The sequence below is a fragment of the Lycium barbarum genome, chromosome 7 (assembly GCF_019175385.1).
Source record: "Lycium barbarum isolate Lr01 chromosome 7, ASM1917538v2, whole genome shotgun sequence".
Classification (NCBI taxonomy): Eukaryota; Viridiplantae; Streptophyta; class Magnoliopsida; order Solanales; family Solanaceae; genus Lycium; species Lycium barbarum.
In genome coordinates, this window is record NC_083343.1 from 5,094,592 (window position 1) to 5,120,006 (window position 25,415).

Below are 25,415 nucleotides of genomic sequence, written 5' to 3' on the forward strand. Positions count from 1 at the left end.
TTGGCTAATTTTTCCAACTCTACCCTTAGACAAAAACTACAAGTTAAAATAACATCTAAATGATGATTGGAAAAGCTACGTTGTAACTTGGTATTGTGAGATTTTCAATGTCAAAAGGTTTATTACTTGTGCATGCTCTAATCAGAAGAAAAAACTAGTTTATTTTTATTATATAGGGGTAATTTAGTAAACTTCACATTGCATCATTAGTTTCTTAACATGCGTGTTTTTGGCTAAGGTGACACTTATTATGTGACGGAGGGAGTATAAAATAAACAAAAATTATGGTAACGGGTAGTTGAGGACTATTGAATACTTCCTCCACTCGTATTTTCAAGATTCAAATTATATGAGCTTGGACTGGTACATTAAAAGATATTTTCTATCACCATATTAAATGAGAAAAGTTGCAACTTATATTACTTTTCATATAGTTTTTTAATATCTAAATTTTAATATTAAAATATTAATTGATCTAATTCAATTTGCCCTCATCACCACCGGAGGTAAAAGTCTGGATTGATGGCTATAATAAATAAAATAATTAATCCACTTTAGATTCAAATATTAGTCAAAATTGACGCTTAAAAATCGAAAAGTACCACATAAATCGGGAAGGAAAGACTAATAAATAAGAGCAAGATGAGAAGAAGAAAAAATGCGATCATATCAAATCAATCATTACATAAATGGAAATTTTTGTTGTTACATGGCAATAAATTTGCCAATACGATACAATAAAATTTAAGTAACAATCAAAACAAACATTATATTAAGTAACAATACAATGAACACTACAACACAAGGGATCTATTGTTACAAAATACGTTGTAGCTAAAGATGAAATTTTTTATGGCTAAAACTTTTAGCCACAATTTTTTTTCCGTGGCATCTGTAGCAAAATGTAGCGTAGCTAAAAGTTAGCTACAAACTTTACATGGTCCGTGGCTAAGCAATTTACTTATTGCTACGAGTTTTTTTGTGTTGTAGCTACGAAGGTAGAAAATTCCTGCCACGAAAAATATACTTATAGCAAGTGATTTTAATCTTTTGCCACGACGGACAAAATTTGTAGTTGTCTTCATATTGTTGCCACAAGGTGTTGTATTGTAGCAAAAGATTTAATTTGTTTGCCACGCAAACTCAAATTTTATGGCTATTTCTATAGCTTAGTTTCATGGCAATAGCAGTCGTATTTAGTTACAAACTAAACAATTTATAGCTATGAGTTAAAGTATTTGCCACAAATATTTTCATATTGTAGCTAAGAGGCCATGCCTTTAGCTATGAAATAAATAGCATTATAACTAAAAAGAATCTTCATTTGCTACGAAAATCATAAATTTATAGCCATGTTTTGATGCGTGGTAATTATAGGAGTACATGTCTAGCTACAACTCAAAAGTTCATAGCTAAAAGTCTATACTTTTTGTCACAAGAGACAAAATTGTAGCAAAAGATTTTCTTCATTTGCTATGAAAATAAAATATGTATCCGTATTCTCATATGCGTGGAAATAATATGTATGTTTAGCTATAAATTCAAAAATTTCATAGCTACTAATTGAAATATTTGCCACCGACATTGTTAGCCATATAATGTAGCTGAGAATTCATTTTTGACATGAAATTTATAGACAATATCGTAGCAGAATATCTTCAATTGTGTAATAAATACAATATATTAGAAAAAAGATGTAACAAAAGTTCAACAATGTCATCTAAAATACTGAAACATCACTTTATTCAAACATATCAATATACTTTTACAAGAGAAAAAATAATTCTTCATGTCCCCATCGAATTTGATGCTTCTGTCACTGCTCCACAAGCTACAATAACAACTAAGAAAACAAATAAAAAATGATAAAATAAAGTATTCATTTAAATAATTTAAGTTTTTTTTGTTAATATGAATATTTTTTTTCTCAAAAAATCACATATTTACTGGATTGGTAATTTAAAAATCTATAAATAAGCTACTTACGTTTGCAACCAACAATTGAAATTCTTCCATCGTTTACTCAACTCTGCTATCTTATTATATGTTTCTTTCTTCTTTTTTCAATTTACTCCTTAGCTCCCCTTTTAACTTCTTCTCCGAAATCGTTCGCTTCTTTTCCGATCAATTTTAATTGCTTTCTGTTTTATACTTCCGTTATTCTACCACCAAAATATTCACTAGTATTTTTTTCAAAGCCATATGCACGAAGAAGTTTCTCCTTTTTTTTGCTGCTTTTTTAATTGGTCAAATTGATCCTACAATCAAAAAATAATGAAACATATATGCAAATATATATATTTAAAGACATCTAGATTAGTTTACATCTAACGTTCACAATCGAGTAGAACTAGGAGACTATAATTTCTTATTAAAAAAAAAAATGAGCAAAACAACTCAATAAGTAGAATGATGCATAATTCTTTTTTAAAGAAGAGATAAATCACAGCAATAAAAATCAGTACATTCAATTAAAAGAGATGGTCCATAACAATAGAGCTAATGATATCATATGCATCTCTTACCCATTACACTGAATTTCGAGCGAGTTCTTTTTATTTTGTAGGTACGAGACAAATCTTAAGAAAACGTAACAAAAAACAAAGCACAAAATCCAAGATAAAAAAGATATACCTTCTGTGTTGTACAATTGTTTTGTTAATTAATTAAAGAATTCTTTTAAAATATGATAAATGAAACAAGGTGCAAAAAATATACCAATAACATGCAACAGAAAGAAACTTTTTGAAAGCAAAATTGTACTATCTTTTGAGACCCACAAAAGAATTCGTTGAAGAAGTGCAGTTTTTAACCAAAGTTGAATAAAAACGATACTCCAGTCTAAAGTAGCTAAGAGGGATATACGTTGATAATCTAAGAACAAGAAAAGTGATTGGAAATTGGTGATTGAAATCTAAAATAAAATTAAAAAGTGAAGGTTGAAATTAGGGGTGGGCGTTCGGATCATCGGATTGAATATAAAATTATTGGATATAAAATTTTTGGTTTGGATATTTGGTTTTCGGATTGAAGAAATTACAATCCAAATCCAATTCAAATAAGTCCGGATTAGATTGGATATTTTAAGTTCGGTTTCGGATCATTCGGTTTGGATATTTCGGATTTTCGGATTTGACTCTTAAGACTTAAGGCAAACTTATTAGGAACGAAATTCATGTGTTAGTTCCACAAAAGTAAATCTAAATCTTAATTGCTCAGTGAAAAAAAGCGTTCCAGTTCAAATTAGGATTAACAAATCCAAGTCATGTCCAACATAGTAAATTCATACCAAATAAAAGCATTCTGGAAAAGTGAAAACGAACAAAATAAAATGTAAGTAGTCATCTGGAAAAATAACAAAGAACTCTACTGTGGGTGACACTAACATGAGACTTGAGAAGTAAGAAAGCCCGATATTATATTTGATTTAGTTGAGAATTATATATTGGACTTAATATTTTAATGGGTAGGGCCTTAGGTACTAATCTATTGGATTAGAAACCGGACTTATTAGTACTGGACACATATGATATAGGTAGGGTTAGATATAAGGTATAAAAATTTCGAATTTTCGGATATCCAAAAATCTGTAGTACGAAATCCATAAATTATAAAAGTAAAATCCGAAGTCCAATTCATAATTCAAATATCCAAACTAAATATTTTAAAAGTTCAGATTTCGGTTTGGATTTCGGATTGGCCCAGTGTCCACCCCCAGTTGAAATTGATGATTGAGACAGAGGAAGAAGACAAACCTTTCTACCAAGAACGGCTTTGGCTTTCTTTTGAGAGTTTAGGGTTTTTGGCTCTCTAATCTCTTTAGTCATCAGTTTAATTTTTTCCAACTACTCCCTCTAAAAGGAAAAGAAGGCTTTAATTTAGGCCCAAACAAAATAGAGGGAAATAATTGGGAGGGAACCTTTTTTTTTTTTTTTGTTAATTTGTGCTCTCTTTTCAATTTTGTGAATTCATGTTTCCCTCCTAATAAAAATAACAACAGAAAAGAAGTTTTGATAAGAATTTTCTTTAGGTAATTATAAATTGCTAATCGATGTACAGTATTAGATTTACTTATTTATTGTGTAACTTTAATCAATGAACATTATTTTATTTTTATTTTTTGAAAAAAAATATTTAAAGTTAATATGTATTAGATATAAATTATGGTATAGATACACTTCTATAATAACTATATTCAATTATGAATCCTTAGTTCAACTAATTACAGTTATATTAACAATAATTATTAATTAATTCAAATTAATAGTAGATCGGAAAGGTATTATTCAGATAGATTAGGTCCGAATAAAATGACAATTCTCGATATACTTGATCAGAGATAAAATTTGAGTGAGGCTTAGTGAAGTTTTATATATTTAAATTGAATATAATCAGTAATTTGATAGAATCACGTATTTATTTACATAATATTTGAAACGTATAAGTAAGATCCTGTAAATTGAAATTGAGACGAATGATGAACACATCTAATTACACTAAATTGGTAAATGTATTGTTCTAATAGATCATATGCGAGCCAAATAACCATTCTTGAAATACTTGATTAAGATGAAGCTTCAATTAGACCTATTGAAGTTTTATATTTGATTTAATTAGCTAATCGAAGTTAATATAATCACTTGTTTATTCAAATTATGTTTGAAACTTACAAGCTGTAAATCTAACAATTAATGTTGTTAATTGCACAAGATCTATAAAGGTATTATTATGATAGAACAAGTCTGGGTAAAATAACAATTCTCAGACCACTTGATTAAGATGAAGTTTCAGTGGGACTTCATAAAGTTTTGCTCAAATTCGATATAATTAGTTAATCAAAATTAATTAGATATAATCACCTATTTATTAAAATTATATTTGAAATTTACAAGTAAGGCCCTGTAAAACTGAATGGAATCGAATGATTAACACCTCTAATTTTATAAAGGTATTATTCTGATGGAACATGTTCGAGTCAAATAACAATTCTCGAAACACTCGATAAAGATGAAGCTTCAATGAGACTTATTTAAGTTTTGCTTAAGTTTGATATAATTAGTTAATCAAAATTAATATAATCACTTATTTATTTAAAACTTACAAGTTGTAAAATTGATAAATTGATAAAGGTATTGTTCTGATAGAGCATGTTTGAGTTAAATAACAATTCTCGAAGCACTTGATCAAGATGAAGTTCAGTGAGACTTCATGAAGTTTTGTTTAAATTCTATTAATTACTTAATAAAAATTAATTATATATGATTTCACCTATTTAATTATTGAAATTATATTTGAAGCTTACAAGGAAGACCCTATAAAATCGAATCGGATCGAACGATTAACACCCCTAATTACACTAGATCGATAAAGTATTATCTCTCATGGTGTTGGTTTTATCATAAACTTTGTCTCTTTAATTTACTCTTCGCACGTATTTTATGAGTTTGTCTTTTATTCAGAATATTGATGAATACTTGATTTTATGATACTCCCCCAAGTCCATTTTACATGTATGATATTTTTTGCAAGCCCCTTAAGAAAATATTGACTAGAAGGGTAATTTGGCAAAATTATTTTTATTTATTATTTGATCTCAATTTAACACTATTGTCTTTTTGACAACATTAATATCTCTCTACATTTATTGAGTGAGGATAAAGGTGGGAAAAAAAATTAATCATATCTTAATTTTTTTAAAATGACAACTATTTTGGACCATCTATTTTTAATAAGGACGACAAGTTAAATGGATCGGAGGGAGTATCATATAAGAACTTGTTTATGCAAGCAATTATACCTATACATGATGTAGAAATCCCTCAGAAAGCACGTGTACAGAAATAGTTCTATAACTATTCATCTAACTATAAAATTTTGTTACAACTAATTTATTGTCATTATATTAGTACTTCCCTTATGATAACTACAATTGTATGATGAAAAATATAAAATGTGGCAAAAAGATTACTATTGGTACATTAAATATCAACTCGTTGTAAACAACCATGATTAGCGCTGAAATTTTATAAATCTATGGCCATGATAAATACTTGTAACTATTAAGCCACTATTGCCATGGTTGTTGAGTACTCGAAGCCAAAAAAAAAAAAAAAAAAACCTAAGCTAACAACATTTTGTTTTAAATAACTTTTTGTGACAAGAAGGTTATGGTTGCTACAATAAGTTTCAACTCGTGACAAAAAATAATGATTAACTAAGAAACTAAAGTATAGCAAACAATTTGTGGTTATATCATTTAAATATTGCCACAATATTTTATAACTTGAAGCAAAAAGAGTTATTTAGCTACAATATTTTGTTTTACATAAATATTTGTGGCTAAAAGGGTATTATTGCAATATTAAGTTTCAATTTGTGGCAAAAATTAATGATTAGCTACAAAATTTTACTATAGCAAAGAATATGTGGCTATATCATTTACCTATTGCCACAAATTTTTATAACTTGAAGCAAAAATACTTATTTAGCTACAACACTTTGTTTCAACTAATATATTGCGACTAAAAGGTTACTATTGCTATGGTAACTTTTATCGCGTGGCAAAAGCCTATGATCAGCTATAAAAATTTATTGTAGCAATAAAGTTGTAGCTATTTGGGTAGTTATTGCCACGATTGTTAGCTATTATAACAAAAATGACGAATTAGCTTTGTCAATTTGATTTCGTGGCTAAGAAATTTTACAAATTTGTAGATAGCTATGAAATTCAAATTTTTGTGGCTATTACTAGGCAAGAGCTACGATTTTGAAATTCATAGCTTAGATTCCGTAGCTATAGATACACTGTCTTGTAGTGGAAATAGATAACGACCATCCAAACACATCTGGTTCACACGATTTATAGCAAAAAGACACATGGATGGACAGACAGATGAGATCTTTAAGCGTTTAACGCTTAGCTCCAGATTTTGGGAGCATATTTTGAAGATTTGTTTTCAAATCTTTGTTTGGCCATAAAATTTTGACAGATTTTGAAAACAAATCTTCGAATCTCAAATTCTGGTTCAAACCTATTTTTGAGCCAAGATCTATGTTTTGGCCTTTTCAAGACTTTTAAAAACTATCCCAAACTTTTATATTTTATTAAAATGCCTCATCTATTTATAACTCAATTAATTCTATCTATCATGTTCCTCTTTTGAAGTTGTATCTACCATGTTTCCACAATTAAATCATTCTTTTCTATAAAGTGAATGAGCTAAGTTGTGCCCAAACAGTAGAAGAAGAAACCCTAGGGAAAATTGCTCTGCCAACTGTAGAAATTCGTTGCGAAGATAAAAATGGATCTTTGTATTGTAACTTGAAATGGAGTAGCTAGTAAGTGTGTGATTAGCAGATGTTATTAAAATATCATGTTCTGCATAATTTGAGATTAGCAAGTATGTATGTTTTTTATGGTTGGGTATTCTTGATAGTTTTGAAAACTTATGGGTATAAATAATAGTTAAAGGTTTTTCAAAACAAAAAGTGAAATATGTTTTGAAAATCTATGGCCAAACACATTTTCAAAATTTGAAAAACTTCACCCAAATCAAGTTTTCCATATATATATTTTTTTTTAAATCTATGGCCAAACGCTATCTTAATTTGATATTTCATATTTGCTATGAGAATGACAAAAATCTAAAATAAGAAATATTTTCTTAATAGATCACACACGTTACAAAAATAGAGTCAAATAATTTCAAATATTATATAATTAAGAAAAAAAATTATAACAAAGAGATTCTTAATGTAGTTATGCCAGGGTAATTTTTTATACAAAGCAACTAATAATATATATAGTGTAGTTTGATTGGCCTTAATATTAACAAAAATTGTGCTTTATGATCTTAAATTAATAATAATATTTTATGATTAAAAAAGAGCAGTCCGGTGCACTAAGCTCTCGCTATGCGCGGGGTCCGGGGAAAGGCCGGACCACATTCGAAGTAGTCGAAAAAGTCTAAGACGGAGTCTATTGTACGCAGCCTTACCTTGCATTTCTGCAAAAGGATGTTTCCACGGCTCGAACCCGTGACCTCCTGGTCACATGGCAAAAACTTTACCAATTACGCCAAGGCTCCCCTTCATAATATTTTATGATTATAAACTTTTAAATATGTGATTTAAGTTAAATTTGTCTTGCCATAAAATCTATCATTAAGAGTAAAATAACGGTTCTAAGTTAAATTATATTTACATTAAGAAAGGTATTATTATTCTGAGGGTGAATTAATAAGAAATTAGTGTCATTTTTATAGCTAAAAGAATATTATTAGAAGCTCCAGGAGTTCCACAGAAGCATCAAGCTCATACAGGTCATGCGTTGGAAACAAGAATTGAATAATACGAGATCGCTCGAATCTCCTGTTGTTCTTCGGTAGCTTAATAGTAGAGCTGTCGACTATTAAGCAACTGATCATAGGTGCGATCCTACTTGGGAAAATTTAATTGATTCAAAATAAAAGGGTTCACTTTACTCGTTAAGAGTAAATAATTCATTCCTTCTCTTTATTTCTATTGCATTTTGTCTCATCGTATTACATTCTATTTTGCAAAATTAGAAAATCATCATCAATACTTTGGTCGTTTCGAGATAATCCTTTATCTATAGCCTTGGAGCTACTTACAACTAGACAATTAACAAATCTTTTACATTATTTAATAACATTAGATTTTTTTAATTTCTCGAACCAAACAAACCTATATCTATAAATATTTGCTATTGTGATTTGACTGTTGTGGATGATTGTTGACCGTTGTTAGACGTGGGACCACCGCATGAACATGTCATCGAAAGTTGGACCAGCTATGGCGCTGCGTCACTCCAGGAGACATGATAAATAAATCAGCACCCGAGGATTAATTTTGTTTAATACGAAAATCTCACTTTTTCCGTTTGGTCGAAAGATAAGTTATGATGGGATTAGTTATGGTGAGATTAATTATATTAGGATGAGTATTATTTTTTATTGATTATTTGATTTGTTGTATTAAAAGTAATATGCATTGCATAATTTTTAAGAAAAAATTATTTATTTACAAAAATATGCTCCACTTTATTTAATAGAAAAAGAATTTGAGGGACCTCAGGGTTATTTTGTGTCATTTTTATTATTTTATCCTGAGATTGTTATTTCACCTCTGTCAAGGATAACTTATCTCATTACTATTTTTAATTCTGGAATAACTTATCCGAGGATTAGTAACTAAAGAAGAAATATGATGGTACTAAATTTTTATCCCAAGATTATTTTTTCTTATCCATCATACCAAACGATCCCTTGTACTTTTTCTTATGTTTTCCATTTTAATCTTTTCTTTTTCTCTTTTTCATTTTAATGCCCTATGTCTTGACTCAACGTTCGAAGATCGGATTATTTAAATTTTTATCAAAGTATGTTTAAAAACAACCTATAACAAGTTGGTATTAGAAGTTACTATAACTAATAGTTTAAATTATTTAAAAAATAAGAAACGTAAGATATATAATTTCAATAATATAAAATCCAGATAAAATCTTAAATCCACGTAGCTATATTTTTAATTTACATCCGCAAGGCAACTCTTTTTTTGCAACACTATTTATACACACGATATACAACATTATACACTTACCGTAAGCAATGTACATATAAACCTTGTATAAAAGTGTATAATAATTTATAAAAGAGCCATTCCAGGTAATATTAAAAACATGGGACATTTCGGGTAAATATTTTCTCCAAATAGACATAGAGTGCTATTTTCCCATAAAGTATCTCAATTTATGTAGTTTAGGAATTAGGGGTAAAATTGGTCATTTTTTCATCCGACCTAGAGCAATTGCCAGGGAGATAACACTTTTGAGGTACTTGGCCGAAACAGAGTTAGGGTTTTGAGTATATGAATTTGGATTTTACAAAAGGCAACTGCTAGATAAATTATTTATACATATTAAGTAATTTTTCAACACAAATACAAGATTTAGTTAAAACTATTGGGTTCTGCCAAACCAAAAGCTCCATTGTGGCTTCGCTCATACTCCTGCGCTAACGACGGTATCATTTTTGAGTAATTTACGTAAACGACTATTGTTTGTAGGCTTCTAACATGATGTAACTATAGTTTAGGTATTTATATTTCGTAGCTACTAATTACCAGCTATAATGTGTATTCCGCTGTATTCAGATACGTAACTCGGCTGTATCAAAAAATGTTGCGAGCCAAAATAGAATGTATTCGATTCACTGTATTTAAACAAGACAAGCGAAAATACAAAAAAAAAAAAAAAAAAACTCTTTCAAAATACAGAAATACATTGTATTTACCCTAAGAAATTAGGAATACACTCAAAATCCGGCAAGATCTGAGAAATATAAGAAATAAAATACACTCAAATCTGAGAGGTACACTCAAATCATCCATGGCCGAACCTCGGATGTCGACGAACTTTGGAGAAGAAACAGGCCAGACCTGGGGAAGGAGACGCCGGATTTTGAATTTCGCTGGACTTTAGAGAGGAACCTGACTAGATCTGGAGAAGGAAACGACCAGTTCTGATGGAGGGCAGCGCAATGGAACAACCTCGATGCACCGCCGCAACAACCATGGTTTTCCGCTACCTCAGCCGCATCAACAGAACATTCCACCGCCATCGTTTTCGGCTTTTCCGTCATCGCCGCTGCCGTTTGGATGTGCACGTCGCCAAGGCCGCTATACAATTTCCTGTCTCTCGGTCTGTTGCTTTCACCGTCCAGTCAACTAGGGTTTCAGCATCTCCCTTTGTCGCTGACACTTCCAGTGCCAAGCCCGAAGTGGAAAAACAGAGGTGACAGCGACATGGAGGAGGAAGTGGCGGTGGAGGAAAAGTTTTTTCGGCGGATAGAATGTGACTTTTATTGCCATTTCAGTTCTAAAACAGAATGCCTAGTTATATTCTTCTTGTATTTTTCTTTAAATATATAGTATAACTACGATAGGTAATTAAATACATAGAAGAGTTGTGATATGTAATTAACTTAAATTATAATTACCGTAGGTAAACAGGGGGACCCCTGTATTGATTTTTTGTGCTCGAGCACCTATTAGCCGTGGCGGATACTCTATGTAGACATATAATAAATATTGAAAATTTAATATAATATAATAAATAGCACCCAAGAAGCAATTAAAGAACTTAGTGCTCTGGTTAAAAGGTTGTAGACTTTATGCTAAGCCATGAAGGAGCCGAGTTCAAATCCCAGTCAAAGAATTTTTTTTTTAATTTTAAGGTGAGCACCCACGACCATTGAATCCTGGGTCCGCCACTATAGGTAAATACCTCTTAGATGTTATTTACACCATGTAAAGTTTTCACCTATTTTAAGCTAAATGATTAATAATAAAGATAAGTTTTGTGCTAGAAATAGAACACAGGGCAAAATTATCCCATTTTAAATAATTTAAGAGTAAAATTGACCTTTTTCTAACAAAATCTATGGTAACATATGAGTTATTTGCCTCTTCAATTAGTGATAGCAGCTTGCAAGGGAGGCCGCGTTGGTTGAACATGTGATCTCCCAAATGGAGAGTTTCAGGTTTGAACCTTCCGCATTCTTTTTCGGTCGAGGTCACCACACGGGGCGTGCCTATTACGGTTTACTTACCTTATGCACACTCGAAAAGTTGGGCCTGCAGTTCCCTTGTAGAAAAGGTATTGATAGATCACATGAATTGATAAAGAGAGCATGGTAGGAGTTCTTTTTTTACCCTTCCGTAGACCAGGGCTTCATTTTTTTTGCTCCCTTGTGTCACACCCCGAACCATGGCCTGGGCGTAACACGACACTCGGTGCCTTGCTGCATGTGACCGAGCGAACCACATGACTTGCTGAGTCTACATAGGACATGAACTGATGCGGAATATAAAGTAAACATGCATGAATTGTGAAAACATGGAGTTCAATAATCATAAGTCTGAAAATATTATTATTATTATTATTATTATTATTATATCATGAATGCGGAATTATGGTAATGTAGCCATTAAGACCAACTCAACTGAACATGACAACTGACTAGTCTATGAAACCTCTGACACGAATCTGTCTGCTAAACTGTTCACCGGGACAAGGCCCTCGGCATACCTTAAATGCATAATTGACATAAATAGAAGTAAATACACAACCCCGAATGAGATGGGGCTCACCAAAAGCTGATACGAGCAATGTCCTAACGAGCAAATCTGTTGTCCTGTCAATCAATACCTGCATCGTGAAATGCAGGCCCCCGGGCAATAGAAAGGGGACGTCAGCACATTCAATGTACTAGTATATAAAGCAACTGAAAGAAATAACATGGGACATGGAATAACATGATAAGAACTGAAACTAAAAACCTGGACACGAACATGAGCATGAGCATTGGTATATATATATATATATATATATATATATATATATATATATATATATATATATATATATATATATATATATATATATAGAGAGAGAGAGAGAGAGAGAGAGAGAGCATTTCATAAACCGACATGTGATATCACCACGTGGGTACGTGGAGTCTGGTACCTCGCCGGACCAGTAGAACCCTCATACCTTGCCAGGGTATAAGGTGGTAACGTGCCTGATAGATCCATTCAGTGTAAAATTAAGGTATCGTCCTATCTGGGCAGAGCGATCCTTGTCCTACGGTGGCTACGTAGTTTCAGGCTATCTGAGCCTTCTCGGTAATTCGTGCAACTCCCAAAAACATGAACATAATATAGTTGGCTAAGAAACCTATGATTTTCGTGAATTAACTTGTACTTGTCTTGCAATCATGATTTCACGAAATAACTTGTAAACATGGTTTCATGAAATAACTTGTAAATATGGTTTCATGAAATAACTTGTATTTAGTATGTATGTATCTTGTATCATAGCATGAAAGTAATTATATAATATAGTTGCATGAAAACTTGTAGACATGTAGGATATTCATGAAATAATCATTTTTATTTAAAAACATGCATGTAAGAACCCATGGAATACGAGACACGGGTTTTCATGGATTACGGACGGATTCTCAATAATCATAAAGAAATATTAAGAATTCAATGATGGAATTATAATAATTTATACATAATATAATCATGGACATAGACCTAGGGTTATCATGAGCATAGTATAGAATAGAAACCCTAGTTTTGTAAAGTTTCATACTTTATGGATTAGGAGGCGTGGGGAAGAACAATGATGTTCCCACACGTAGATAGCAACTCTACATACCTGGTAATGCTCCAAACTTGAATTAAAGATTTCCAAAATCTTGAATTCTTGAACCTTGAGATGGGTTTTCCAAACCCTAGTTTATGAACAATGATTTCTTGCTTAGATTACAAGGATATATATTAGAATTGACTTGGAATGATTAGAAGGGTTTACTTAAGTTAGAAAGAGATTAGGGACTTGAATTCAACCTAAAATCATGATAAAACTTACCTTGTAGGGTTCTTGAGGCTTGGGACTTGTTCTTCCTGACTTTAGGGTAATTTTTCGTGACTAGGGGTGTTAGGAAAATAAACCCCAAGCTTAAATATAACTTAAAATGCGAAATCCCGACTTTTTGACCCGAACCCGACCTGTTACGCGATGGTTCCGCGATGCGGGATCATCGCGCGACATTCTGCAGGTCGATACTCAGATTTGAGCGATCGGCCTGCGATGCGGGGACATCGCACGCGCCCCCACGCGCCCAGAAATGTGGCGTGTGTTGGTTCTACGCAGTGTTCGGTAAAATGGTCATAACTTCTTGTACAGAACTCTGTTTGGGCTCCACAATATACCGTTGGAAAGCTATTTCAGAGGGATACAACTTTCGTGTTTTAAGTTTCTTCAAATTCCCAATGGATTTTCACTAAATTTGACTGGAAGTCAGACTTATCGAAAACTTAGCCGATTCTATAGAATTTTAAGTGCCTTACTATTAGCCATATTGAGACGATCATATCTCCTTGGTCCGATCTCTGATTGGCTTGGTCCTTATATCGTTAGAAATGTATTTCTACATACTACAACTTTCATTAAGGGTACTTTCCCAAATTCCCAACTAATCAAGGATTTATGGCTGCCCGAAGTAGGCCTATCAACCATTTTCGCAAAACGTTCAAACCTTCAGTTTTTCCACTAAAACTCTAATGATATGAGTCTAAACTTAGTTCCAAGGTACGGGGTGTTACACCTTGGTTAGGGACGGAGCTAGCATAGTATTCGGGTGTTCGGCTAAACCCAGTAACTTTAGTCTAAACTTTGTATTTGTATTTGTGTTGAAAAATTCATTGAATATGTATAAATTGTTAATTTAGAACCCAGTAACTTAAATGAATTAGAATCTCGAACCCACAAGCTTCGAATTCTGGCTTCGCCTCTACCCTTGGTGACTCGTACCCAAAACCTTAAAGTTGGAGGTGAAGGGTGTATATTTTTAGTTTTGTGAAAAATATACACCCTTCACCTCCAACTTTAAGGTTAATAAGAATTGTAATATAAGTTTTTGAATTTAGATAAATAAAATTGAATTTGATCTGAAATGAAAAATAAAATAAAATACTTGATTTAAATATGAATTGAAAGATAAAAATATTTGAACATTAGAATTTGATATATATATATATGATAATTTATATAAAGGTTTAGTTCTTTTTTATGTGGTAATTATCATCTTAAAGAAGCATCTTTTAAAATGAAAAAAAAAAAAACGAACATAAGAGCAGCAGCAAATTGAAAAAACTGTTTTGAAATTAAAAGATTAAAACTATCAACACTAAATTAAAATTGAAAAATTATAAAATGAATTTATAAAATAACTTAAGGAATAAAAACATTAACATGATGAAAAACAAAAATAAGATAGCAGCAGGGAATAGGGATAGGGCATTATCAGGCGTGGAAACAAATCAGTGGGGGGTGGCGTGGGAGTGGGGGTGAGGGGATAACGATTGTGTTGCCTATAACATATTTATTTGTCTTTTAAATTAAAAAGAATGTGATAGCTTTTGCCGATAATGTAAAATTTAAGCATAAGAATATAAATATATATAAAAGCCAAAATTGAATTTGAAATGATATGTTAATAGTGTAATAAACTCATCATTTTCTGAAAGTCATTTAAAGTACAATATCGAATCATTAGGGAATTGTTATAAACATATCTTTAATTTTAATAACTATTCTGTTATATTACATGCATTAATATATGTTTAAAAGGTGTTTTGTCCTCTTTCATTCTCATAAGTAAATGAAATTTTGAGTTTTGGTTACTATTATCAAAAATTACTTATACTAATAATTTCTAATAAAAATGTAATTGTGCTCAATTATCAAAATTTTATATGTTCAAATTTATTTTTTATATTTCTACTTCACTTATTCTATAATTAAAGTTAAGTCCATAATATATGTTCAGTACTTTCGGATACTGTATTTGATACAATTGTTCCTTATGATATGCAACCGAAACAAGCTCTTGCTAATGGTAAAGAAAGGAGGGGGGGGGGGGGGGGGGCGTGCGTGTTGAATGTGAGGGCTATTAAAAAGAGAAAACAAGAGAAAGATTAATAATTTAGAGGGGTAAATAGGTACTTAAAAAGTTCAAAAGAATGAATTTCACCCATAAAAATGATAATATAATTTTGATCAATTAATTATGAAGAAAATAAAAGAAATTCCATATCTATTTAAGGAACTAACAAAATGTTCGCACTTATCATCCGTCTTTTCTAATTGTATAAAGGTTTTGTTATTAAGTACATTGCAATAAAAAATGAGATGACAATTGAATTTTGTTAAAGTAATATATGATCCAATGTACTTAACAAGCCATATCACAATTTGTCAATAAATATATTCTTCAAAATTTTCCGCGCATCGCGCAGGTACGAGAACTAGGAGTCCGGAACCAAAATGCCCCAAAAAAAATCACTTTGAATCAAAATACCCCAATAAAAAAAATGTTATAAAATTATCTTTAGCGCAGTAATTTACTGTGCTAAAGCAGTTCACAGAGACGGAGCCGTTAACTGCTTTAGCGCAGTATTTTACTGAGTTATAAAAGCTGTTAAAAAAAAAAATCTATAACGCAGTAAAATACTGCGTTATAGAAACAGTACCAAAAAAAAAATTGGCCAACTTTATTTTTTGCAACACTTAGTGTTTTTTTCCATACTTTGACCAATGATTAGTCGCGTGTCAAGACTCCGAAACGTCAATATTTTATCTAGAACCTGATATTTTTTTCTGCGTACAATAATGTAGGCTCAATATATCAAGGATACGTAAACGTTCGGATCGTCATTTTAGGGGTTGAAAAGGTGCCCGAAGTAAGTTTTGTTTGTAAATTTTAGGTTTAAGTGTTCTATATACATAGACGTCCATTTTTGTTTGAAGACTTGTTGTCATTAGCTTAAAGTTTTTTATTTTTAGGGTTTAGATTTAAGTGTGTTATTTTTTAAAATGTAACTTTATTTCGAATATATGCGGTTTTTTGCGCTTGGACGTCCGATTTACGCGATTTTTTTTTTTGCAACATATTCGAAAGAAAGTTACGCATTAAAAAATAACACGCTTAAGGAACTTAGTGTTTTTTTCCATAAAAAGATCGCAACATCTTATTTTAATAAATCTTTTCTTTGCAGCGCTTAGTGTTTTTTCCATACTTTGACCAATGATTAGTCAATTTCACTTCTGCGGGGTAATGTAGCTGTGAATGTCAATTTCACTTCTGCGGTTTCAATTTTTGAAAATAAAGCTGACTAATTTTCTCGACAAATAAAGTTGATTAAAATAACCTTACAGTCAAACACTGAGTTTTTTCAAACAAAACTTACTTTGGGCACCTTTTCAACCCCTAAAATGACGATCTGAACGTTTACGTATCCTTGATGTATTGAGCCTACATTATTGTACGCAGAAAAAAAATCAGGTTTTATATAAAATATTGACGTTTCGGAGTCTTGACACACGACTAATCATTGGTCAAAGTATGGAAAAAAAACACTAAGTGTTGCAAAAAATAAAGTTGGCCAATTTTTTTTCTTTTTGGTACTGTTTCTATAACGCAGTATTTTACTGCGTTATTGATTTTTTTTTTTTAACTACTTCTATAACGCAGTAAAATACTACGCTAAAGCAGTTAAAGGCTCCGTCTCCGTAAGCTGCTTTAGTGTAGTAAATTACTGCGCTAAAGATATTTTTATCACTTTTTTTTTATTGAGATATTTTGATTCCACATGATTTATTTTTTGAGGCATTTTGTTTCCGGACTCCGAGAACTTTGTAATCAAAAAAGGAAAGGATTTCTAAAACAGGGGGGGCATGCGTTTTCCTTTTGTGAAATAAAAAATTGTTAAAGTGATTTAACGGCCAGCACTTTACTAAAGGTAGTGATAAGCCAGGTTCCTGGCAACCAGGCGGGGCGGTAATCAAGAAAATTAGTGATTAGCTCCACCTTCGAGGACATTTTAAAAATATTTTCTTACTGTTTTATGGGTAATTGAGACTTGAGAGCTTTAATCATTTCTGTTATTTAAAGGGTCTGTGTGACCCAAATTTAATTTATGGCCGAAAGATATTAATATTAATTAACTAAAGTTTAGTACATAGCTTAAATTATCTAGAGTACATCATCCCCATAGAATCATTGTCAATAGAGCAAAGTATAAAAGAAAAAAAGATAGCATTGAACTCCATTAAGCTTTCAAAAACATCTAAATTATTTTCATTTTTTCTTTTGCAATCACTTATTAGCTTTTATAATTCGACGTTTAAATTTTATACAGAGTCTTAAATTATTAATATGTTCACTTCAAAGATTCATGAGAATAGATATTTTACCTCTATTCTATTTATTATCACCACCGACCATCATCATCAATGTCAATCAATCACATCCAGAACGTAACATACTATTTCTATCAACCATCTTAATTTAACACACCTCCGCCACACAACCATGACCAAACAAAAATTCTTGAACAACAAACAACCAGTTCAAATATTCACGATCAAGAAGTACTGAATTCTCTTTCGGATAAGTCCTGAAAGGAGAAGGAAGACTGGAATGCCAACAGGCGTCTATTATATTGAATTTACCCGATAGTCCCCATTTTGGAAACGTCCAGTGCCAAAGTCACTGAATGGGTAAGTCGCCAAACCCTGGACACTGTATCAACCACTTCTACCGCGCTATTAATATCCCGATCACCGTTACCACCAGTCATACCACCAACGCGCCTCTACCACCACATCCATCGTACAAACACCACCACTAATCACTTGCCAACACTATCGCTGCGAGCTCCATCACCATTAGCTTTTAGATTGCAATTCATCAAAGAAACAATTTATATAATTAATACCATGTAAATTTAAAAAATTCTCTAATATTTTGTAGACAATATTACTAATTATATAAACGGAAATTATGTTTTATTACTTTAAAACTAAGATAATCAAAATAAATTTAGATTCTGTGAAAATATAGTTTAATTAACTGGTGTTTGAATCTAAAAATAATACTCCCTCCGTTCTATAATAAGTGTCATTTTAGCCAAAAACGCGCATATTAAAAACCAACAATGCAATGTGAAGTTTACTAAATAACCCCTATATAATAAAAATAAAATATTTTTCCTCTTGATTAGAGCTTACACAAGTAGTGAACCTTTTGACATTGGAAAATCCAATAATATCAAGTTACTATGTGGTTTTTCCAATCATCATTTAGATGTTACTTTAACTTGTTAGTTTTTGTCTAAGAGTAGAATTGGAAAAAACTAACAAATTTATGTCTTGATTTTCTAAAGTGACGCTTATTATGAGATAATTTTTTTTTGTCTAAAGTGACACTTATTATGTTTTTATCTAAAGTGACACTTATTATAAGACGGAGGGAGTATCTTGATAATCATTACATGTGTAGTTGAATTCAGATTATATACTTACTGTTGTCGTGACATCATTGTCAAATAATGGGCGAACAAACGAGAGATTTCTTCAAATTTGATATCATCAATACATTGTGGATGGAGCATTTTAGAATAATGTGTCAAATGCCAAATTATTTCATCATTGAAAAAGTCATTTGACACGACAAAAAAATTGGATATATGAAAGTCTTAAGAGTTAAAAGATTAGAAAACACAAAATCATAAAATAAAATTAAAAAATTTGGAGGGAGCCACTAGAAGACTTGTGATTTAACCGACAATTTTGGAGGGGAGACGTTAAGAAATTTGATTGAGACTTTTCGCCAACAAATGCGGATATCTGATAGCAACCACCACCACTACATTTTTTAAGTTTAAGATATAATATTGTTTCTGTAAAAAAAAGTATTTACATATCTATCGATTAACTTATTTTATTTTCAAAATTATAAATCTCATATTTTTATAGGTCTCAATGGAATTGACGAACTACTACAATCCGAAAGTTTTCAACTCCTTGAATCCCCTCGTGACTCTTAGAGCGTGTTTGAGTTAGTTGATTAGATATACTCTATTCGTCTTGAAATAAGTGACACTTTAGCGAAAAAGATTATTCTAAAATAAGTGTTGCTTTAGAAAATACAGGAAAAAATAATTTTCTCCAACTATACCATATATTAAAGAACTATTTTTTCTTAATAGTGTTCATTTCTCAAGAAACATCTAATAAATACTTAAATAGGGTTAACTTAGTAAATTATACTCCATCCAAGCCATAATAAGTGGTGTTTTAGGCATTTTAATTTTTTTCCAAAATAAGTGGTGCTTTAGGATTTCAAGAAGACTTTGGGCTGATTCTTCCAAGATTATCCTTATTTAAATAGTTAATATTCATTAACTACCTTTTCTTTTTCTAAAAGTAGTAAAACTTGATTAGGGGTAAGTTAGTAAAAACACCTACTTTTCTAGGAGTGAGCAATTTCTTAAGGGGTGTTCATGAGCTTAAAACCCACTTATTATGGAATGGATGGAGTACCTTATATTTGTTGTTTTTGTTAATGAATGTAAAATGAGCTAAAGTGACACTTATTTTGGGATGAAGAAAGTAATTGATTAGTATCGAGTGTAGAAAAATACTTTGGTGATTAAGCAAATTTTATAAATATGTAATTATATATTTTTATTTGAATAGAAGTGATGAAAGTGATAAATAGGGAAAAAAACTTAAGTAGACAATGATATAATAATATTTACATTCTCTTAGCAAGTAAATTAAATGAACATTACATGGCAGGTAAAACTTTTTATAATAAACCAAATTGCTATTTATATGAAAACCATTTCCACATGAATAAAGTCAATCCCTGATTTTTTGTTCATGCATATACTTGTAACTACTTTTTTACCGTTTCATACTTCCTCCATATTTTGAATAAAATTTTCCCAGCATTTTTCTTTTTACCTTTTCTACTTCTTCTTATTCTAGTCTCCTTTCATTGTTCATATATCCATGAAAAATAAAATCGTAGCTTTGATTGAACATGATGAGGATGGGATATTGAACACAAGTACAATAGTTTAAGTGTTCATGGCTTGTTTTGGATATGACTTGCGATTTTTATTATACGTAGTATAATAAAAATATTATACATAGAATAATATTAGTATATTTTATTACACCTATTATAATAATTTAGATATAACTCGTATAATTTGATTATACACAATATATGAAATTTTATATACTCATATAATTTTATTATACACTGTATAATAAATTATATTTTGTATATTGTACGTATTATTTTTTATTTGTGGATGCTCAATGTAAAGTAGTAGCAAAGAGTCGGAACAACAAAAAATTAGTAAAAATGGGTATTGAGATTTAGGAGTGTGAAATTTCATAAGTAATTACGGTGTATAAGTTAATTGAATAAGAGAGAGAATTAAAAATAATTGGGTGTATTTTAGTTAAAGAAGAAAGAGAAATGAGAAAATAAAGGATAAAGATAAGAATAAGAGAATAAATGTGAATATTATTAGTGGGATAAGAGAATAAATGTTCATAAGTCTAATACCTTGACTAAGGATGTAATGGGTCATTTGCAGTTTCGTCCCATTTTGTGCCGGTCTTTAATTTTTTCCCCTCAAAACAAACAACTTTTCGCAAGGCATAGATTATATTTTCGCATCATAATATCTCACAAGATATGACGGAACACTTAAAGAATTTATGCCTCGCTAAGCATAAGTTCAATTTTGAAGGGAGAAAATTAAAGACTAACCCATTTGAAGAACAAAGGTCAATTTGCACGATTGCCTTATTCGGGGGTGACCTTTAAAATTTTGTCCCTCAAATTGTTGGTTTTTAAATTTTGTCCTTCGCTTAAAATACCCCGAGGTTTTGGGTTCGAACCTGGCTCAGTCCAAAAAAAAATAAAAAAATTGCAAGGTAGAACTTGGAGCAAAATTAGGCCTATTCAGACAAAAGTAGTTCAAAAAAAAAATCGCCTTGTAAAATCTCGCAAGGCAAACTCTGTAAGGCATAACTAAATTCTGCCTTATAAGACAGAATTTTCGCGAAGCCTTGCCTTGTAATTTTTTTTTTTTTTTTTTTAAAATGAAGGACGAACCGTGCAATTTCTTCAAAGGCTCGTGATATTTGTTTGGTTCAAATAGTTCAACCCAAGTGGCCCAACTACATAGGCCCATTAAGCTTTTAATAATAATCCAGCCCAGTTATTTGGCCTGTATTAGCTTCTAATCCAACATTCTAGCTTGTTCTTCAAGGAAAAAAAAACTCTACTTAAACACCAAATAGAATACGTATTTTTTTTTTACAGTTATTCGAATTTGCAGTTTAAAAATGGCATTGGAAGCTTATACATCACAAATTACTGACAAAATCCACACTGATGTTCTCACTAAAGCTAGAATTTCTTGCTACAAGGTACACTTTAGGTCCTTAAGTTATTGTAAATTCTATTTTTGGTCCTTAAGTTATTGTAATCTCTGCTTTTCGTCCTTGTGATATATGATTCAGCATATTTAACTTTCAATTAATTTAAACATATGTTATTGGTCCTCTCACGTAGAAAATGTATTACATTTGACTATTTTTGTAGTATTATATTATAGTCCAATATGGAGTAACAAAGTTAACGTAACACGTGAGTAATTAACCTATAAAATGGTTAATAATTATGGTAAATTTGTGAATATTCACGAGTAAAGGGATCAAAAGTGCACAATTCAATTAATTAAAGGTTTAATGTGATATATGATCCAACATATTTAAACTTCAATTTGTTAAAACGTGTGTTATTGGTTCCCTCATGTAGAAAATGTATTACATTTGACTATTTATAGTATTATATTTACTATTAAATATGGGGTAACTGGACAAACTTAACCTGACACGTGAATAATTAAGCTATGAAATGGTTAATGATTATGGTAAATTTGTGAATATTCACAAGGAAACGGATCGAAAGGGCACGATCAATTAGTTGAAGGTTTAATGTGCTTAGTCCAATATCATAAGGACTAAAATGATAATTTATCCATAACTGAGGGACTAAAAAGACTACTTTGGTGTGTGTGTGTTGGAAGATTTTTTTTTTTTTGTCTGTGAATTATGATCAATTTTGATAAATACTCCCTCTGTCGCAATTTATGTGGCACAGTTGAAATTTCGAGAGTCAAACTGTTTTATTTTGACCATGACTTCGAGCATATAATCTTTAGGTTTTTATAAAATTTACATGTTTGGAAACTACGTAAGAAGTAGTATAAGTCACAATAATTAAATATTGAAAATTTTCAAAAGGCATATGAAAAAATTGCAGTAAAAAAAAAAAATTGTTTGACTCTCAAAATTCGAAAGGTGCCACATAAATTGGGACGGAGTGAGTATATGTGTGTGTGTGAGATTTATGATCACTGAGTTCTGTTGGACCGTCTGTAGTAATTTCTTTTGTTTTATTTTGATGTTCGTATGAACTATTATCAATTTTGATATAAAGCTAATAGAAAGGAGTGAATTTAAGGTTTGAAGGTGAGAGATGCATTCTATCTATGCCCGGATGCTTTCGCGTGTGATTACGAGCGTGATTAAGTTGGCCCTGCTGTAGTAATTTTTTTTTTTTAAATGTTTATATGAATTAGGATCAGTATCTGATTAGGCTAATAGAAGGGAGTGAATTTGTGGTTTTAAGGCGAGAGATGCATTCTATCTATGCCTGGATGTGTGTGTGTGTGATTACGAGCTGAAACCACTGATTTCGGTTGGACCTGCTGTAAGTTTTTTGTCTTATTTTGATGATCATATGAATTATGATCATCTTCCATTAAGCTAATAGAACGGAGTGAATTTGTGATTTGAAGGCGAGAGATGCATTCCCTGGATGTGTGTGTGATTACGAGCTGAAATCACTGGATTCGGTTGGACCTTTTTTTTTTTTTTTTTTTTTTTTTTAAATGTTCATATGAATTATGATCAATTTTTGATATATAAAGCTAATAGAAGGGAGTGAATTTGTGGTTTGAAGGCGAGACATGCATTCTATGATTCTATCAATGCCGTGTCTGTGTGTGTGATTACGAGTTGAAACTTGAAACCACTGGATTCTGTTGGACCTGCTGTAGTAATTTTTTTATTTTGATGTTTATATGAATTATGATTGATATTGATAAAGCTAATAGAAGGGAGTGAATTTTGTGGTTTGAAGGCGAGAGATGCATTTTACTCATGCCTGGAGAAAGAAGCAAACAAGAAGCCTACTGAAATCGCGACTGTCGGGCTGTTATACCCAGTTGACTGCAAGAAAACTAGGCAGGAATATGTGAAGCAATGCAGACCAACTTGGGTAAGTTCTTTTAATCTCAACGACGTTAAGAATGTTGAATTTTAATTTGTTTTGGAATGAAATGGATGGATATAAATAGTTCAGTTAGCTAGTCTAATCCAAATAGTTTGGGATTGATGCGTGATGGATTGGTTGATTGAAGTGGTGGGTTTTAGTAGGCGTTTGGCCGTAGATTCCAAATATTTTCACTTTGCTAAGAATATTCGGAATAATGTTCATGCTTGAATGTACTTAAATGTAACTTTGGAAGTGAAAGTTGAGTTGGAAAACAGGTTATAAGCTGTTTTCCGAATTTGAAATACAACTTCAAGTTCGATTTTCATGGCCAAACACTGATTTTCAAATAAAGTGACTAAATATTCCGGAAAAATTGAATAACTTTTATGGCCAAACGGTTCCTAGTTTTCTGGAGGACTTTATTGGGTGTTGAGAAAGTTGATAGAAAATGCATTTCTTCAGATTGCCTTAAAATAAAGTAAAGTTTAGAACAAAGAACTCAGTTTCCTTCATTTTTCAAATATCTTTGCAGTGTAACAAACTAATAAACATATTAACTTTCTGGGATTATACCCTGGTGTTTTAGGTTTATTAATTAGTATGTGTTTTGTCTGATAGGTGAAGCATTTTGATAGGCAGTACTGTTCTAAGAAGAAAGTTCAGAGACTTTTGGATGATAATGATCAATCAAGGAGAGGTCCGTTGTCACTTCCACAGCCTTATACTTTCAAACCCCCTTGTTCTTGTTGATAGCACATTTGTGGCTATTCTGGATATCGACAAGTGGTTTCTCGACATTGGTCTTTGGTAAAATTTTGCGTTTGTATAGTGATGGGAAACTTTCAATTACATCATGAGTAGTTGTAAAAAGTAAAATTGGTAGGTGAGGAGCAATGAATTGTGTATGTGTGGTTTACAAAAGCAATAACATGCTTATTGGATTTTCACCATCTTATTGCGCTGGCTTTTTATCTATTATGTTTTCATGTGAATGGTTAGTAATAAGTCTTGATTAGTGAAACTTAGTAGTTTATTGGATTTTCTCATTCTCTCTTCAGTTCTCTTTGAGAGGGGACTAAAGACTGTTCTTAAAAGGTTTGAAGTAATTCCGCCAATTGGTTTGGCTTGAACTTCTCGCAGGGGTTTAATGCTTGGCCCCTAAGGAAGTGATAAGCGAATGTGCTAATCATTGTCGTGGTAAATTTGTTTGATGATTCTTGGTTTGAACAATAAGAAACTTCGAAGCAAGAATCCCTAGCAAGAAGAGCTCCCTTTGAGCTTCTTTTGGTATGGGTTCCTAGTTCAAACTCAAGTTAAGGAGATTCTGGGAACGTATTTTAATCTGCAGAGTGTAAGTATATATAGTTTTGATGTCTTGTCTTGGCTGCAGAACGAGCATTCTACTAAGATATATTTCTTGATATTGCTTCTCATAGGTGGAGTTACATGACTATTTCCTTTCCATGTAGTCAACAATCTGATTAACTTACCTGCTCTTTTTCTTCCTAGAAGGAAGAGCTCCCTTTCAGCTTCTTTGAACTTCTGTCTTTTGCTTCTTGTTTGTTCTTTTTTGATTCCTTGTCAATATCTTAAAGCTTCCCTGTAATA

The 25,415-nt window shown here is 31.4% G+C and overlaps 1 protein-coding gene across 1 annotated transcript; it reads left to right on the forward strand.

Annotated features, from left to right (window-relative positions):
• The first annotated feature begins 21,735 nt into the window (after positions 1–21,735).
• LOC132602077 (uncharacterized) lies at positions 21,736–24,845 on the forward strand. The gene is made up of 3 exons (XM_060315097.1): positions 21,736–21,892; positions 23,673–23,810; positions 24,426–24,845. The coding sequence occupies exons 1-3, from the start codon at positions 21,809–21,811 to the stop codon at positions 24,555–24,557; spliced, it is 354 nt and encodes a 117-aa protein (XP_060171080.1). The 5' UTR covers positions 21,736–21,808; the 3' UTR covers positions 24,558–24,845.
• The last annotated feature ends 570 nt before the right edge of the window (positions 24,846–25,415 follow it).